General features: G+C 35.0%; 1 protein-coding gene across 1 annotated transcript in view; it reads left to right on the top strand.

Moving 5' to 3' along the window:
* Nucleotides 1–20,189, top strand: part of LOC106878713 (intermembrane lipid transfer protein VPS13A) — a 126,965-nt gene that overhangs the window by 85,654 nt on the left and 21,122 nt on the right. The window contains exons 57-71 of the mRNA XM_052975632.1: nt 442–553; nt 816–950; nt 1,437–1,526; nt 2,507–2,725; nt 2,897–2,980; nt 3,251–3,361; nt 4,266–4,418; nt 4,737–4,862; nt 5,062–5,195; nt 6,475–6,610; nt 7,680–7,773; nt 9,446–9,609; nt 12,196–12,243; nt 16,734–16,979; nt 18,179–18,319. Of these exons, the coding sequence (XP_052831592.1) occupies nt 442–553; nt 816–950; nt 1,437–1,526; nt 2,507–2,725; nt 2,897–2,980; nt 3,251–3,361; nt 4,266–4,418; nt 4,737–4,862; nt 5,062–5,195; nt 6,475–6,610; nt 7,680–7,773; nt 9,446–9,609; nt 12,196–12,243; nt 16,734–16,979; nt 18,179–18,319 (1,993 nt within the window). The remainder of the gene's footprint in view (nt 1–441; nt 554–815; nt 951–1,436; nt 1,527–2,506; nt 2,726–2,896; nt 2,981–3,250; nt 3,362–4,265; nt 4,419–4,736; nt 4,863–5,061; nt 5,196–6,474; nt 6,611–7,679; nt 7,774–9,445; nt 9,610–12,195; nt 12,244–16,733; nt 16,980–18,178; nt 18,320–20,189) is intronic.

Below are 20,189 nucleotides of genomic sequence, written 5' to 3'. Positions count from 1 at the left end.
TTGTGGATGATTGGAAACGAAGGACATTTCTTTACAACAATTATGCAATGTGAAGACAAGGAGACACAATCATACACACATTCACACACACACACACACACACACACATAAATACATATACACATTTTTAATTTATTTATGTTACTGTATAAATGGTGTAAACTTGTGCAAATACCTTGTTGTTAATTGTATCTGTAGAAGATGGGGAGTTGACCCTGAAGGGATGTGACTCAAAGTAAACTCAACCATTCAGTTGAGACCAATTGTTGGTCTCTTGTTAGCAAGTTATAGTAACGAAGGTTTGAACGCCTGATCAGGGATGGCAGTGGGGTCAATCATTAGCCCAACACTTTAGACAAATATTCATTGTATGTCTTATAAATTAGTCCCTTCAACTTAGTACTCTACTGATTTTAATACTTTTTTCCTCATCTTGTATAGCTTCCCAAAGACTGAAAATGGCATTTGGTGGAAAGACCTTATACAAATGAAAGACCGCAGTAAACACTATTCTTGTGTACCAACTGGACTTGCCCGACCTTTCACTATAAAAGTAAATAATTCTTTCTTATATTTGTTTTATTTTGTGTGTGTGTGTGTGTGTGTGTGTATATATATATATATATATATAATATCTCTTACTTGTTTCAGTCATTTAACTGCAGCCATGCTGGAGCACTGCTTTCGAGAATGTTTAGTTAAATGAATCAACCCTAATGCTTCTTTTTTAAGCCTAATACTTAGTGTATTGAGCACTCCTTTCTTGTCTGGTTGACATATGCAATGCCTTACATTTGTATCATTTCTTTTTTTAGGTAACCTGCAAGGACCAGGAAACCCTGTATCCATCCCAGACGCTACCCAAAAGTATCCCCTATTATATCCTCCACATGAATCCACCAGTTGTCTTACATAATTTGTTACCATATGATGTGCAGTTTTCTCTGGAGGTACTTTACATTTGCTGTTTTATTCTGCATATCGAATAGTGTTTAACTCTTTCAGAGTGGCCTGGTTGCAAACTCCACCACCAAAATAGAAACAAGGAACCAGCAGCACCCAAATAATTGTATTTTTGTATAAATTGTAAAAAATCAAGTTTTGTTAGTTTCTTTATATTTTTGAAATGTTATTTCTTTCCTTTTTATTTTTTAATTGACGATGATTTTTGTAGTAAATAGTCAGAGTAGTGGTGACAGTAACACCACCACCACCACTATTAATAGTAGTGGTGGTGGTGGCGGTGGTGGCGGTGGTGCTGGAAGGGTGACAGACCAATGGTATTAGTTGTAGTGGAAGTGTACAGCACCAGTAGTAGTAGTAGTAGTAGTAGTAGTAGTAGTAGTAGTAATGCCAGCAAAGGGGATTTAAGGAGTCAAGCTAGCCCTAACTTTTTTTGAACAAACTAATATTTCTACTTCCATTTTGTTTTTCAGGGTACCAACTCCTACAGCAGTTTAACCCATGGTGAGATGACACCCCTGTACACTGTGGATGTTACCAAAATGCAGAAATTGTCCTTGCAGGTATGTAAATGATCTGCTTGACCAGTCTGGGCAGTACAGGCATGGCTGTGTGATGAAGATGTTTATTTTGCAAATTTGCAGTTTCAAGTTCAGTCATTTGAGAGGACATTTTGGGAGGACAAGTGTCTTCTCAATGTAATGTTGGGATAAATCAAAGCTATGTGAGTAAAATTTAGTGGATAGAGACTATGTTGAAGCCCATCAAAGGAAGCGTTTTGTGATTCTGTTTGGTGGATCGATGAAGCCTTTGGTGTCTTTATCAGGGTCCAGTCTGTTGTGAAGTCTTTGAGCTTGGTCTGTTGTGTGAGGATGGATCACTGCCCACTGCTAATTATGACAAAGCCATAAAATAAATAAATATTGCTGTGGTTTCAGAAGTTCACTTCCCAGCCATGGGAATTCATGTTCACTCCTGCACACATGCCACCTTCTACTGTAGCTCCAAGATGATCAAAGCCTTGTGATGGATTTCCTTGATGGAAACTGAAAGAAACCCATTTTGTGTGTATGTGTGTGAGCTCATTTTTCCCTTGCCTTTTGCTGGTTTGTAAATAATGGCTTGCAGTTCATCACAAAAGCATGTCCAAGCTTCTTGTCGTGTTGTGATTTCTCTATAAACAAAGGGCTCAATCATACAGGGGTCCTTTGTTTCCAGTTGGTTGCATAAAATATGCCTGGATGTTTGTCGTTCAATAGACAGGAAGAATATTCCTCTATCTGGAACCAAAAAGGGTGTGGTGCCAGAAAGGGCATTCATATATAGAAACTCTGCTCCAAGGCATTCTCATCAAACCCATGCACACATGGGAAAATAGATGTTAAAACAATGATGAACCTGGTGATGATGATGATGATGATGATGAGGATGATGATGAGGATGATGACAATGATGATGACGATGATGATGGCAATGATGACTGCAGACCAACATTAGTGAGACTGAAATTAGAACTAATCATCTTTGCTGCTTTCTTTTGTAGATAACTGATTACCTGTCTTGTGATTGGAGTGGGAACCTAGACATTGGCAATGATATGGAAGAGTTCAAAGCTATTTCTATGGAAACAGAGACTGATATGGAATCAAGTGAGAAATATCTGAGCATTAGTATCCATTCTGTTCAGTCTTTGACTCATGATCTTCGCATCTATTCCCCTTACTGGATCATGAATAAAACAGATTTTCCGATTTTGCTGCGGGTAAGATTATCTTCTCACAAACAAATTTTGTTGCCATAGTTTCTCAGAAAATCCTGAATACATAAATTCAAGAAAATATCTTTTATCTCAGATACATGCATATATATATAGAAAATGTAATAAGAATGTAAATATCATTGTGATGCTCAAACTATTTTCTTCCCCCCCTAGGGCACTGGTTCAGATGCTGTTTTTGAGTGCAGTCCATTAGGTGTTCCAGTATTATTCAGATACAAAAAACACAGGAGAAAAAAGGTATTTGCTAGTTTCATCTGAAACCGCATTTCTTTCTTGAAAATTGTTTCATGTGAAAATAGGATTTTTTTTTAGTTTTTTCAATAAAGAGCAGGGAAAGGGATTCTTAACATTATGCTTCTTTTTTTTTTTTTTTTCTTTTTGATTTTCCCACATTTGCTTCGTTTGAAAATATCTTTTCTTCATTATTGCTCTTCCTTACTTTTACCATAATGCTAATTTTCTTTTTTTCCTTTTTTTTCTTTTTTGTTTTTTTCTTTTCTTTTCTAGGCCAAATTACAAGTTTATGATTCTAAATGGTCACAATCTTTCTCCATGGATACAGTCAACAGTGCTGGTGTCATTATTTGCAATGATAAGGAGAGAAATCGCAAATATCAGGTGAGTTTAACCCAAGGTGTAAACCTACTTTTTATTCTTTTGACAAGAAGCGAGGCACAAAACATTACACATTCTCCTCCCCTCGTGAACTTATTGAACTTTCTTGTTAAACAATTTCATGGTTTAATCCAACAAAATCGATTTAAAAACATTAAAACATTTAGAAATATTACTGATGTTGATTAGATTGTGATAATTTTAATTTCAGTTAATAGTTTATAACAAAGTTCCTTAATTTCATTAGTAAAATCTTTTGTTGTTATTTTTTAACCCTTTTGATACCAACCCTCCTGTGACTGCCCCTTGTTCAATAAAATAAAGTTTGTTGTTCAAAGTAATCTAAATTACAGCAATCTATCGAAATTTTGTGTTGATTTATGTACCCAACACTAGCTTCATGGGGTCAAATTTTATTAAATTCTTCCTTATTTTCAAAATTAACTGCAACAAAAGCAGTGTCTTTCAACTGAAATATGGTAATAAAAAGGGTTACAGTAATCTAAATAAAACCCCCTTCCATCAAAACTTCAAATTAATTCAGGTTTCCAAATACCTACTTAATAATAACAAAGTTATTTTACTAAATTCTTCATTACTTTTGAAATTAATGAAAACAGAGGCAATGTATCTCGTCAGAAATATTCTCGTCATATGGTTTCACATCCAGTTCTTTCCATCATGTAATCCATCTGAGACAGTTCCTGGTTCAGTGATACAAACTTCTTGCTTTTAAAAATGATCTTAATTAACCTGTACCTTGAAAACTTCATGCTAATTTATGTTCCAAACACCAACCTATTCTTCATCATTTTCAAAATTGATTGAAAAAAGAAAATGGTACAAAAAGTTTCACAATCTGATTACTTTGTGGTAAAAATTTTGTGTATTTCGCATTTTTTATTAGTTTATGATGCAAGTCCAGTTGTCAAAAATGAAATTAACCAAAATTGTGACAATCATGCCCTACTTCTTAATCATGAACAATTCGCATTCAAGACTTCGCTTTATGGAAGACAATGAAGACGCAGATCTTTGGTTTGATTTACCACCCAAGGAAGTAAGTTATCTCCCCTTCTATGTTTAACCCTCTCGTCTCTTTTTTTTTCTTGTTCTTATTTATTTTATTCTTGCTCGATCACATTACTCTAAAATTGGATTATATTAAACTCATGAATGAATAAATGCCTCTTAGTAGATTAACATTATCTAAACTTATTGTGGTTAATCTGTATGGAAAAAATGGCAATTTTACCAATGTTTAGAGTAAAGGCATTTTTTCAAGGTATAGAAGGTATCTTATATTTTGGAAGCACCACAACTAAAAAAACACCTGTAAACATACTCATTGGTGATTTTTGTTGTTCTGTCATTCCAGTGTGTTCCATATTGGCCCATAACAGATTCCTACAGGATTTTTGTGAAATATGACCATGGCAAGGCAATTTCTCCGCATATTCCGATCAAGACCATACACAGCACAGTATTACGTATGGAAAATGGGGTTGGTATTTTATTCCCTTGATATTTTGAGAAACAATCTGTAAATTCTGTTGCTATAGTAACAGATTAATCAAGCAATTACAATCCTCCTCCCCCAACTATTTACTTACTTAGAAACCACTCTTGTTCAGTTCAGTTTATATGTTACTCCTTGTGCATGTTTTCTTTTATATACATCTTTTCTTTTTTATCTTTCACAGACTGGTCTTTGTGTTGAAGTTAGTGGAGGCACCCAAACTCCCATCTGTATTTCCTTCTCAGATTACTTCCTTGGTGGAGCACCTGTCCGCATAGAAAACTTGTGCGATGACATTTTCATCAAAATTCACCAGAAGTAAGCATAAATCTTCTTTCTGTATTCTTATAACATCAAAGAACTGGCTTAAACTTGAATATAACAATTCCTTAAATGACCAATTTCTTTTGGAGAAGGCAACAAGGGGATCCTTCTAGAAATAGCAGCCTAATGTCTCTTAAATTGCGCTGCACTGTCTTCAAAAAAGACGATGATATTTAAGAATGGAGACCTTGTGGCCTTCAGAAAGAAGCACGTTTTAGGAAATTTATTGCATAAAATAAAAGATTATAGTAAACCATAAAATGTCTGGAATAAAATCATACAAAATAAAAAAAGAAATTCACTTATGAGGTTTTTTTCTAAAAATTTGCTTTTTTGAAAATCTAACATTTTGTTAGAATTTTTGGAGATAATCATCGTCATTGTCATCATTATCACCATCATCATTTAATGTTCACTTTTCCATGCTTGCATGGGTCAGACAAAATTTGTTGAGGTAGATTTGCTACAGCTGGGTGCCTTCCCTGTTGCCAACCCTTACCTGTTTCCAAGCAAGATAATGCCTTCCCTGTTGCCAACCCATACTTGTTTCCAAGCTAGGTAATATTTTCCTATGGCCAGAAATACTTTTCATGGAAGACTGGAGATGAACATCATTGCTTGTAGGATGCGGATGTTTGTATACAACCATCACATGATTTCAAGACAACAGAACTCACACACACACACACACATACTTACACAATGGATTTCTTTCAGTTTCTGCCTACCAAATTCATTCATAAGGCTTTGGTCAGCTTGGGGCTTGACTCCTTGTACTATATCCATAGCCTCCATGTGCATCGTGATAGCCATCAAGTCCATTAAGATCACCAACCATGAGAATCGGACTGCTATCTTCTCTCATCATCAAGGTAGTCAGGGAAGCAATCTGTTTTCTTTTTTCCATATGCAGAACTTATTGATGCTGTCATTGTTATTGTTGTCATCATCGGCAGCAGCAGCAGCAGCAGCATCACTACCATTCTCATAATTATCAACAGTCATTGTCATTATCATCAATATTGTTATCAATCATCATTTTCATTCATCAGTCATCATTGTTGTCATCACAGTTATCATCATTGTTTTCATTTCCAGCACCATCATCACCATTATCATTCATCATAGTTGTCTTTACCATCATCATCATCATATCCAATGCAAACTACTTTTAACCATGTTTTATTTTCAAAAGTTTTCTTATAACTACAAACATGTTTGACAATTTCCTTGAAATAAATTCTCACCATTTTAACACATTCGTCCTCCTTAGGAATCAGAGTCAGGTGACTTTGTTGTCACCAAATCAGGCCATCTTATATACGTGGGATGATCCTGCTGCAGAGAGAACATTAATGTGGAATGTGTATGGAGGTAAAAGACCAAGTTTCCCTGCTGCCATTTCAAAGGTTAATTTCATTCTCATTTGTTCTTTACTTGTTAGTTTAAAGAATTTATTTTCATTGGATTACCAGAGTTGCTGGTTAATTAGATAGGAATTTAATTATATATCTTTACATTTAAAATCCTGCTATAGTCAACTTCGCCTTCTGTCCTTCTGGGACTGTATATACGAGTCAAGTTGAGGTGTAAGGATAACCATGCAGTTAAATAGTTCGCTTCACAACCACATGGTTCCAAGTTTGATTCCACTGTGTGGCACCCTGGAATTGTGGATCTTAAAATGTCTTTTGAGGCCTCCATTGGATTTGCAAACCTTCTGGCAAACACTGCATTCAAAGGTGTGCACAGACATATGGGCAAAATAGATGGTGGAGGTTCGTTTTCCATGCATTTGCAGATGAGATTTGAGGCCAGCAAAAGACAGGCATGGTCTGTCACAAACTGTGCACACAAAAAGGTCATTGTCATTCACCTTCTCGATCGTTACATTCTTCCTTAGATCTCTTTTGACAAACGCACATACCACATAGTTCTGGGTTCAGTTCCACTGCTTGACACTTCAGGCAAGTGTCTTTTACTATAGCCTCAGGCCAATCAAAGCCTTGAGAGTGGATCTGCTAGACGGAAGCTGAAAGAAGCCTATCATATATATATTTGTGTGTCTTTGTGTCTGTGTTTGTCCCTCAACACTACTTGAGAACCAGTGTTGGTATGTTTATGTCTGCATAACTTAGGGATTCAGCAAAAGGGACCAATAGAATAAGTACCACACCTTAAAAAAAATAAGTACTGGTGTTCAATTCATTCAGCTAAAATAAATTCTTCAAGGTGGTGCCCCAGTATGGTCGCAGTCAAATTACTGAAACAAGTAAAAGAATATTCAATGTACTATTTTAGTTTGCTGATTAATTAACTAGACCAATCTTCGTTATCCTATATTCGTTATCCTTTATTAGTTATTAATTAACTAGACCAATCTTTGTTATCCTATATCTAAGAATAGAAAGTGGAACGATCATTTGATTTAAAGTATTTAAACTGTGTTTCTTCTTGTTTTGCTCTTCTATTTAACAGGATGGTTATGGAAATGTCCACCTGAGAGTACAGTCCCTCTCTATGAGAGTTGATTCTGTGGATGGTTATGAATTACCAGAGAGTAGCACTGAAGGTACTTAAGATAAATTCTATGTCTTTTCCCTTTCTTTTCTATGTGTGTGTGTGTGTGTGTGTGTGTGTGTGTGTGTATGAGAGAGAGAGAGAGACAGAGACAGACGATGAGAGAGGGAGCACATGTATGTATGTGTGTGCCCAATTCCATCAAGCCACTGAGTCATAAAACATTATTTAAAAACCTTCTCTAAACAAGATCACCAATGGTGGGTGTCATCCTACTTACTGAATAAAATATCTGGGAAGAATATAGTTTGACATCATCAGTTTTTTTTTATGGGAGTATTGTGACAAAATGTTTGGCAACACTTAGGTGCATCCCTTTAAATTCTGAGTTCAAATCTCACCAGCTTTATCTGTCATCCTTCTGGAGCTGGGGTGGGATCAGAACACATGAAGTTCTGGCCGATTAATAAATAGGTGCAGGCATGGCTCTGAGGTAAGAAGTTTGCTTTTCAACCACCTAGTTCCAGGTTCAGTACCAATGCTCTTCCAAATACTGAGATGTTTGTGGCTGTTTATATTAGAAGTTAAGTTATACATTTGTGCAGAAATGTTGCTGTCTATATCAACCAACAGCAATATTGGTTTCACATTTTGGCACAAAGCCAGCAATTTCGTGGTGGGACGGGGTGGGGGTTAAGTCGATTACATCAACCCAAGTGTTCAATTAGTACTTATTTTTATTTACTCCAAATGGATGAAAGGCAAAGTTAACTCTGGCAGAATGTGAAAATGGATGACATTGCTGCCAAGCATGTTACCTGGTGTGTGTTAATGATTCTGCCAGCTTTTGCCACTTTGTAATCAGCAGTAATACTGCATGGATCAAGAGGTGAACAGTAGGAAAGACACCTTTACTCTTAACACCTTGGGAGATCTTGGTTTAATCTCCTGCCTGGTCTAAAGCCATGATCTGACCCCCCTTGTATGCCTTTGGTGGGGATCCACTCTGTTGCAAGAAATCAGACCAGGATTCCTTTCTGAGGATAACATAACTTTTTGATGCATTGCTTCATACTTCAGCAACTCAGATGTCTTAGTTTCTTCCCCACTTTCTGGATCCACCAGTCTTGGAGAGCCCTTACTTAAAATAAACTCTACTTTGAGCCTATAAAGTAATGAGACTGGAGTTTATCAGGGGTCCCAAAGTGTTACAGTAACTGAATACAGGGCTAGTCCACATTAATCTGTAAGGAGCATGGGGCCAGTTTGCTGGTTTGTCTTGGATGGGATGCTGGACTGTCACAAGGTTACTCATTTTCACCGGCTGAATGGACAGAAGCAATGTGGAATGAAGCGTTTTGCTCAAGAACACACTGCATCGCTTGGTCCAAGAATTGAAACCACAATCTTACAATCATGAGCCCAACACCCTAACCACAAAGCCATGTGTCTCCACTCTAGGCTAAGTGCCTCCACTGCTCCTGAATGGAACGCCATTTCATCACACGATTAACTCCCAGAGGCAGCTGGTACTCATTTTCAGCTGAGTGAAATGGAGCAACATGAAATGAAAAACCTTGCTCAAGGACACAACATACTAGTCCCAAAATTAAAACCTAGCAACCCACAACTTCAACCACCTCCAGTTCTTGTAAATAAGCGATTACAAAAATAGAAAATATTTTTAGAAAATGCTCTCTCAACATTTTTCCCATTTATTTCAGATGACAGTGATGAACCTGATGCCATGATCTCTTCATTTACTGATTCTTTGTATGGGAAAACACGAAGTGACAAAGTAGTGATATACTGGATGTCATTTTTGGATGGCCATCAACGTGTGTTGCTGTTTACTCGAGATGAACGAGTTGCACAAGCAGTGAGACAAGTTAGTCAAAGACTTCCTAATTTTTTTGACTTATAGACTTCCTTGTGTTGATCTTTTTGGTTTGGTTTATCGAAATAAGTTTTAAGTTTTACTGTGAAATATCAAACACTTCTTTTGTGGAAGCCATTTCCTACACTTCAGTTGTCTGTGTGTGTATGTATACATACATCCATATAAATTATACATGTATCATCATGTGTGTGTGTGTGTGTATATATATATATATATATATATACACAGAGAGGAGAGAGATAGAGAGAATTAGGTGCAGATGTGACTGTGTGGTAAGACATTTGCTCCCCAACTACATGGTTCTGGATTCAATCCCACTGTGTGGCACCTTAAGCAACTATCTTCTACAATAGCCCCAGTCTGACTAAAGCCTTGTAAGTGAATTTGGTCAACAGAAACTGAGAAGATAACGACCATGAGCAAGAGTGTTCTGCTATAACCCGAGGCCAATCAAAGCCTTGTGAATGGATAGGATTGGTGGGAACTGAGAGAAACTAGTCATATATATATATGAGTATATATGTGTGTGTGTGTATATATACTTATATATGTAAGTATGTATATATTGTTTGAAGTGGGTTACAGATTCTATATTCTAAGAAAAAGGAGGAGGTCCAGATTTGTTTCTGACCCTGGCTGACCCATACTTTTTCCTACCTCCAATTGTAGAGAGATTATGTGCCTCTGACTGAGTCATTTATACCAAAATCTCGAGAACAACATTAACCCCCAATGCCATCATTTTATGCAAGAAATTGCTCTTCAGTTTCATTTTTGTTAAAAGGTGTGTAAATCTCTGGAGGTTTAAAAGAGACATCTAAACTTGCACAAAAAAAAACACGATGAAATAACAGATTCTGAACTGAGATACATTTGCAACATTCGTAGGAAGTTTTTTTAAGAAAGTCTCTGGGTTCAAAGTCCATATCTGTTCACACTTAAGGAGCTTGAAGTGGTCAAGCTTTGTTTCAGAGCAGACTGTCTATATATATATATATATATATATATATATATATATATATATATATATATATATATATATATATATATATACACACATACAAATGTGTATGTGTGTTTGCATGTATTTAGAAATCTATATGTGTATGTATAGAGATTTGTGGAAATATATGGATGTAGATACATTCATGCACAGACACACACACACACACACACACACACAAACATATTTGTCTCATAACTGTTTTCATATTGCATAGTTTATCTTTTTAGTATCTCTGGCACTTCGATTTCCTTCTAAATTCTAATTCTAAACGTATATGCATGGTTCTAAAATCTAACATTTTAGTTGGCATGATGTATGATAATAGCTAACTGATGTTATATTTCTATAGTTTTCTCTCATTCTCTTTGTCTCTTTCTCTCTCTCTCTCTCTCTCCGTCTCTCTTTTTCTCCCACTTTCTATTTTCCTACAAAGAAACTACTTGGAAAAAAACCTATCAAAGTTTCACTAAGCTTTCTATTTCTATTATCGCAGCTCTCTTCACATTCTTTTGTGTCGTGATTGCATTTTGAAACTATTGAAAATTTCTTCTTTTAATAATAATAATAGTAGTAGTAGTAGTAGTAGTAGTAGTAGTAGTAGTAGTAGTAGTAGTAGTAGTAATTTTAATAATGATAATCATTCTTTCTACTAAAGACACAAGGCCTGAAATTTATTGGGGGTAGACTAGTTAACTACATTGACTATCACACTCTAAACATTATAGCCGTAATATATATATAGCCAGTCATAGAGCGACCAATGGTTTCACATCTTTAAAGCGCTAAGCCTTATAGACAGCTCATCAGAAAAGAAATTATATGCCCGCAGCCATTAGAGTTCAATGAGCCATCTATAAGGCTTTATGGATGCAAAACCACTGATCATTCTATGGTGGGCCATATAATTAACTTCCTATAAATATAATTATATATATATATATATGCTCTCATGTTCAGGTTAACATATTTTGAGATCAAATTTTAACCCTATTATTAACTGAGAGGTTGAATAGGTATGCTTTTGAAAAATTATAAATATGTGAACTGGACAATACCCACAGGCTCGATATGTACTTGACTCTCTAATCATAAAAGATGTCACTCACTAACGAGCATGGCTTGGCACATGTATCATGCTTTTATTGTTTTCTCAAACTGACATATTTACACTCTCAACTTGGTGCCAGATGTAATGGTCGCCCTTGTAATCTTCTATAGTAAAATAAGCTTTAGTATTAGACAAAATTATCTCTGGCATAGTATTCTATGATACTATAAGAAATTATTTCTCCTATAGTCTACTATAGTATTGTGTACTAAGGTACTAACATTGTCTACACCATAGTTTCTAAAAGCCACCATGATACCAGTTAAATTTGTTAACATCATATCCTACAATCTGCCTGGTAAAATTGTCTCATTCCATAGCATCCCTAAAGTCTGCTAGGGTATCGGATAAAAGCTATCTATCCCTCTCTTCCCCATAGTTTTCTAAAGTTCTGTTTGCAATGGTGGTAGGTAAAATAAATTCCAGTCACATCTGATAAAATGCTTTTCTAATGATATAGGCTCATATACAAGGCATAGACCTACCACATGAACGAGGCGTATTGAAGGTAAAACTACAAGCCCTATTTGCTTCTTGGTGAAATTTTAGCAAGTGTCTCGACTCTTTGCTTACCTTTTAATCTATATAGTTTTTGTTGCTTGTGTGTTGCATGGCTAATGTTGATTACAATATGACTATTGTTTTAAATATTAACATTTACAGATATATGATATAATAATAATAATTATCGTTTTTATGTATGATTTAAAACTCTTTTACTTTTTTTCTTTTCTTCTCAAAGTATTTGTCATTGAAAAATCCCCAGTAAAAATGTTTATACATTTAGTTTATTTTACTGGGATTTTCAGTTTATATTTGTTTTTACAAATCACATGCATGTGAATTGATTGTGACACGTATTGAACTACAGCATCTGATATCTTGGTCTCAAGTTGACAAAGACCCTGTACAAGTAATAATCCTTTCTACTATAGGCACAAGGCCTAAAGTTTGGTGGAAAAGGGTGAGTTGATTACATTGACTCCAGTGTTCAAATAGTACTTAATCTTATCAACTCTGAAAGGATGAAAGGCAGAGTTGATTTCAGTAGAATTTGAACTCAGAATGTAAAGAGCTGCCAGAAACAGCAGAAAGCATTTTGCTCAAAATGTTAATGATTCTGCTAGTTTGTCACCTAGTAATAATAATAATAATAATAATAATAATTACAATAACTTGGCCTTCTATATTTCTTCATGCTACATTGGAAACTGTACAAAAAGTGGGGGGTAGAGAGAGGCAAGACTTGGTATGAGCACAAACCACAGAGAGTAGATTTCCCAATACAAACAGATCAGGTGCTAAAGCAGAACAGGCCAGGCCTAGTGGTGCAAGACAAAATGTATTACACGTGCTATATAGTTGAGGTTGCATGCCCTTTTAACTCACAAGCAGTCCAGAAGGGAGGCGAAAAAATAGATAGATACAATCCTCTTAAGTATGAAATAGCTCAGCTATGGAAAATGAGGAAGGCGAAGATAGTGTCAATTATTGTTGGGTCCTTGGGAAGAGTATCAGAAGGAGGGGAATATAAAGGAAATCAGAATAGAGTTTCCAGTAGAACTGTTACAAAAGGTTTGCCTGGCCCGTGTAATCAGCAAAGTATTAAATAGTTGAAAAGAACAGATAGCATGGTACCATAGGCTGCAGGCAGCAATCCCACTACAGATGCAAAACTTCAGGAGTTCCAACAAAACCTGAGATAATAACAAATAACAATAGCAATAATAAAAATCAGGTCTCACAGGTAAATCAAGGATCTGACTAAGGTTGTGGTAGAAGACACTTGTCCGTGGTAGTGTGTAATGGAATTGAACCTGGAACCATGTGGTTGCAAGGCAAATATCTTAACTGCATGACTCTATCTGTTTTCCTCTTAGATATTAAAAATAAAATAACTTTACTATCTGATCTTTTACGATCTGGGGAGAAAAGAGTTGCTAAGTGGTGGCAAATACATTATTATAGTTTATTTTAGTCTTTAACATTTCTTTTACATTTAATATTTTAATAGTTAATGTAATATTGTGATAAATTGCTTGTTGGCCACACAAAAAGGGCAATGTCAATTGCAACAACAACAATGGCAACAACAATAATAACAGGGAATAAGTAAATAGACAAAGTTGAATATATACCACCTGTGTTTATAGTATTTGCTCTTAGTCAGGTGGTGCTTTGGTAAGCCGCCACCCAAGTCAAACTAGACCCCAGAACTAAATTACTGATATTATTTGTATGTCTATTAATAATAGACAGGGATAGGGTTTGAATAATAGTAGGGAATAATAGTTGTGTAGCAAACTCATAAAAGGCAGAGAGAGAACTTAAGTTCGTTTGCTGAACTCTTATGGCTAGAATGAAAAATGAGTTAATATAAAATTGAAGTCGTAATTCTCTACGACGAAATGACTTGTTTCTAAATGTTCTATAAATGCCAAAAAAAGTATAGAATAGATTAATATAGAAATTTAATTCCTTTTACTTCTCGTTTTTTTCAACTTGTTGAATTTATTTCTGTATATTAATGAAACTGTATTTTTTTTTTATGTGTAACGGTCAAAAATATATAATCTATATCTTCAACATACATGTAGCGTCTTGGTATGTATACATCATAATATTTACGCAGCCTAAACTAAGAGTTATGCTTAGTGATAAGTACTTATAATTAAGTTATAAGTAACGAGATTATCATTATAGCTTTTAATTACGAAACAATAATATTTGTTATAACTTACGACTGAAAACATTGTAAATAAAGATATAGTAAAAATCTCACTTCAACGACCTGTTGCGATAACAACCACATAAAAGTTGGAAAGAAGTTAGTTTAAAGGAAATAAGGTGATGGTTAAGAAAACGAGAAGCATTTATTTATAATATTAATCAACCAATCAATAAATACACTTTTTTGATTTATGGGGTGGGGTGGGGGGTATTTAAAAAAAATTGTAAACTTACTTTCACCAGTACTTGGCATGACCGTCATGCAAATTGTTAAACTGTTATTTTGTTTTTAACCTCCTCCAAACTCTGTCTTGCAGCTTGCCACAATTTCCCTGTCATTTCAGCTTGTCAACCTGGAAACCACAATCACCCAGCATGTTTCATTATTAAATCTTAATTTATGCTTTTGGCTCTTACCATTTTATATGCTTCTGTTGAATCAGATATTGCAGATGTTAAATAGAATGCAAATTGTAAACATCAGCTTTAAATGATGGCTGAATATGCTAATTAGAATAATTTGTGTGGTTAAGAAGTTTGCTTCCCATTCATGTGGTTTCAGGTTCAGTCCCATGGCACAGCACTTTGTGTAAATGTCTTCAGCCATAGTTTCAGGCCCACCAAAGACTCGTGAATGAATTTGATGGAAAGAAACTAAAAGACAACATTGCACACACCGTACGCGTGTACATAGATATACATGTGTGTGTGTATATGCATGTGTGTGTGTATATGCATGTGTGTGTGTATATGCATGTGTGTCTGTTTTCTTTGGCACTCTACAAAAGTTGCTAGCTATAAATAGTGATGCCATTGTCACTGCCAACTACCAACAAATCATCTCTCTTCATACTTTTGAAGAGATGTAAAATGAAAATCCCTTGAAAAACAGAAAGGGGTTAGTGACAGGAAGGGCATCTGTCTGTAAACTAATACCTTGGCAATATATTTGACTAACCCATTCTTGCATGGAAAAAAAACAAACTTAAAAATGAACCAACAAATGAACTCTTTAATGATGACTCACTACATTAATTAGACTGACCAGTAATTTCAAGATGTTGTCGTTAGTCAATCTGATCAACTACAATAGAGTATAGAGTATAACACTCAAAAAGTGCAACATGGCTCCATAAAATTAAAATCCAGTGTGTAAAGCATTATTAATTTTCTCCATTTTATTTCAAACTCTCAGTTATTTACATCTTCCACCCCCATCCTTGTAGGTAAACATCAGTTTAAACTTGATGCTTCTTTGGGTGGGTTAAAACTAGAGGTTGTGCATTTTGAAATTATCATTAGCACTTTATATAGCTTTCCAATTAATCTTTCTTTCAACACCATTTATGTTTGCATTTACTCTCTATGTATTAGCACATGCATGCACACTAACCTGTATGTGTATATATATATGCACACATCTGAATTATTTATATTAATGAATGAAACTATAACTTAAAGAAACATATTTGAGCTAAATTTGTCTGACAAAAACAAAACTACATCTTGACATCATTAATCTTGGATATGGAAAATGATATATGACTTGTTTGCATCCCAGCATCCTTAGGTATTAAAAATTATATATCTTTGATCGGTAAACCTAATCTGCTGCCTGGTGTTATACTGTTACCTGATCCTACGGCTCTTTTCAGCAGATTCAAATCTGTTACATTGCATTCAAACCATTTAAATCATTGAGCAAAATCTCTCTTTCTTCTATCAGTGTCATAGAACATTCAGCAAGGTCATGGCCGTCCCATAAAGAATTGTATAATTAATGTCCTTCGCAATATCACAGTTTCAATCTTTGATATGAAAATATAAGTACATTTTTACATCACAGAGTTAATCTTTGATATAAAAATATAACATCTTTATATCACAGCTTTAAAATCTTACAAATGAAAACTAATATAAGAACATTGTTGTTCCATCTGGTACCAAAAGTTTCATGCAAATATCATCATCATTATCATTTAACATCCTCTTTCCATGCTGGCATGGGTTGGACAGTTTGACTGAGGACTAATGATGGTTGCTTCAGATAGGACTCTGTGGAGGAGGTGCCCGCTCCCCTCAACAGACCCTCCCAGAGATAGTGGGTGGAAAAGATGGATGGATGAATATTCACATGAAAGCTATTGTACTGAACTATTGATTTCTATTAAAAGTGTATGTTTGTATACACGCACACACACACACAAATATAAATATCCACTGACACAAGGCATATATTTTTTGTTGTTGTTTTTTTGTCTTATTTAGATGAGCCAGGCTGAACAGACCAACTACTCAGTGGTTCTCTCCCTGGACAGTGTACTATTGTCTGTAGTCAACACAGCTTATAAAGAATACAGAGAATTGATGGTTGTCAGTGTGTCAAACTGCCCTGCTATTTGGGAAGTGGAGGTGAACAGCAAATGGAAACTTCTCAACGTTGAACTGCAGACTTGGCTTGAAGAACGCTGGAAGAACAAAAGTGTGCAAGTAAATCTTTATGAACAGATTGAGGTAAGTGACCCAGCTTTGAAAACAACAATGGAGTGTCTTCATAGAGAATCTATTCAGTGCCCTGTAACATAAAATACCCTTTTGTTGGCCTTCAATATAAGTTACCTATTTACTGCATGGCACTTAACGCAAGTGTTTTCTGCTATAGCTCTGCGCTGACCAAAGCCTTGTAAGTGGACATAAACAAACCAGTGTAGGTCTGCTTATGTCCTAGAAAATTAGCTATTCTGCAAAAAGTAATTGGTAGAATAAGTAGCAGGGGTTGATTTAATCAGTGTAAAAGTCTTCAAGGCAGTGCCCCAGCATGGCCACAGTTCAATAACTGAAGTAAACAAAAGGACAAAATAAATATCTCCAGCTTTTGTTTTTCATAATTTCATTATTATTTTTATATTTCAAGTCTTAGAGTTCTTGATTTTACTTGCTCCAGTTAATTCTGTGAGAGAAGACAGCATCCGGTTGTCAAAAGTCTCACAGGGTCTCTTTCCACTAATTATAAGACTTAATTATTATTATTGAGTGAAAGAGCAGTGCATTCCATCAATGTGACACTGGGGTAAAATATACGAAGCCCAATATACCCATTATGACTACCCGTCTGATAAGGGTACATGATATTACTCAAGGGCTTTACTAATTTGCCAAAGCTCCTACAGCCTTTATATGAAATTTATGTGACTACCTGTCTAATAAGGGTACAAGAGGCATATGCATCACAGCCATATGTGTGTGACAGGGTGATGTCATATCAAGATAAACAGTGCATGACTTTGCAGGTGGGGCCCAGTTAGAATTTTCTTCAGGTCAAGTAGCCCATCCCTCTCAAAAGGTCCCTGAATTAGGGTTGTTTAAGGATGTTAAATGAAACACTCATGTTTCCAGAGGTGAATTATTCAAACCCCAAAGAATTCCTTTCGACACATAGCTATGATGCTCCCTCACTACTTCTGCTCATGATCAGAGATGCACATATTGTCAGCCACTAAGAGACATTGCTCAAATGGTTAAGGTCAAACAACTGACAAACGAATCTGTGGTATTGAGCAAAATATTTACTGTAGTCCATCTTTTAAACCAAAACAAAACAATGTGCATGATAACACTGTCTGGTACTGCATCAGGGCATTGTACTGCATCAGAGTATTATTGCTATTATTATTATTATTATTATTCTGAGTGTATTTCATGTTATTTTCCAGGCTGATCTGTCCAAAATGACCATGACTAAACCTTACATGGGAGCATTGCGACGTACCTATTCCCCAGCTTTTTGGATACTCTACCGTCAGTCAGTAAACCACAAAGCCATACATCTTAAAATCCAAAGACTACAAGTAAGTAATTAGAAATCCCTCCACACAACAATCCTTTGTAATATTATAAAATCTTAACAAGTGCAGGGGTAGAAACACTACAATTTGTGAATGCTGTTTGCATTCCTAAGATCCACCACAATTAGTTCTGGTTCTCTGCTACAACACATGAACAAATGTCCATATTCTTGATGATGCAGCTTCGGAATGTACATACCACATTGCCCTTTATGGACTCACTTCCAGACTGGTATTTCCCCAAGAAAGGCCCAAACTGGTGTACCAACTGTATATTCCTTCCAAACCCGATTTTATTCGCATAGAAATTCCTTCAGATATCCCGAAAATAAGACGATGACCAGCCTGGCAAAATATGTCTGGGAATTAAACGAAAAAGAATCCCAACCTTTCAACGTGATATGGAGTATTTTAGATAGAGCTGCACCTTACAGGCATGGTGCACGTAAAAGAGCCATCAAATGTGATTTATGTCTGCTGGATAAATATTTTCTTTTATTCCACGACAATAACTCTTTAAATCAAAGACACGAACTCTTGAATTCCTGCAGACACACAACTAAATTTAAAATGTCAGCTATCAATATATCATATGGATAGTGTATATTTTTTGATTCTTGGATTTGTTTCTTATAATACATGATTTATTTCGCATCGCAAATTTATTGTATATATTTCGACATATTTCTTAAAAACCTTTGATTGTTATATGCAGATATTATTTTCTTGTTTAAGATTCTACTTTTATTTTACTTCCTGTTATTTATTGTATTTTATAAACCCATTTTAATCGTTTAATTTATAGATAATTCGATATAGGCTGTTCTATTTTGCATGTCTTTTATTCGAATTTTATTATTATGCACTCAGCAATTTTAAAAAAAATGTTTGTATATATACGTCAGGACCTAGACATGTTTTTATGTGGATGTCTGTATTGTTGGCATGCATATGTATTTGTATGTATGCGTCTATGTATATGTGTAAGTAAGCGTGTATGTTTATACTTGTGCACATACATACATGAATATTTATGTATGCACTTATATTTGTGTGGATGTGTATTTATGCTAATATACACTTTTGTATAACGTTCGTGACACATATTCAGCCACCAATCTTTCTTTCTTTCTTTCTTTCTTTCTTTTCCTTTCCTTACGGAAAGTATTTTTTCTGCCCTTATTCGTTTACTTGTATAAAGTCCTTTAACTTTGCGCCCCTCTCCCCTCCTCTCACTAACTGTCACATCTAAGATCCTTCTTTTTCTTTCTCCCTCTCTGCGTTTTAAAATTTATCTTCTCGTCTATATCCAGATACCAAGTGATTTTTGCATGCGAGCATGATTGCGTACATATGTATACATGTGTATATGTGTATATATTTACGTCTTACATATATATGTCTGTATATATATATGTAGTTTGTGTGCATCCATCTGTGTATTTTGATGTATATATGTATATTCATGGTCTAGTATGCGTATATACTCTTGTAAAATATTTATGTAATGCAGCGTGGAAATTTTTATTTTAATTTTTAATGCATTAATTGAATTATATTTCGTATATAGTTATTTGCAATATGTATTTTGAATCCATTCTTAGATTTAAGGTTTTCCTCGAGTTTTATAATAGGAAGAATTTATATTGAATTCATTTATTTTGTTCATTGCATGCTTAAGACCGTTAATTGAAAAGATGAATGAAACAAATCCATTTTTAAAGGTGAATCCTTTAACTAGTTTTGATCAAATCGTTATTTCTGTTCTATTTTAACAAAACTGTCCGACGAACGGGAACGTGAAACTCTGAATAACAGCTTTTGGTATATTTCTGCTGCTTTTAAATAAAGTATATATATATATATATATATATACTTT

Source organism: Octopus bimaculoides, chromosome 22 (genome assembly GCF_001194135.2).
Source record: "Octopus bimaculoides isolate UCB-OBI-ISO-001 chromosome 22, ASM119413v2, whole genome shotgun sequence".
Classification (NCBI taxonomy): domain Eukaryota; kingdom Metazoa; phylum Mollusca; class Cephalopoda; order Octopoda; family Octopodidae; genus Octopus; species Octopus bimaculoides.
The sequence above is the reverse complement of the archived record's forward strand: the minus strand, read 5'-3'. Positions and strand labels throughout refer to the sequence as shown.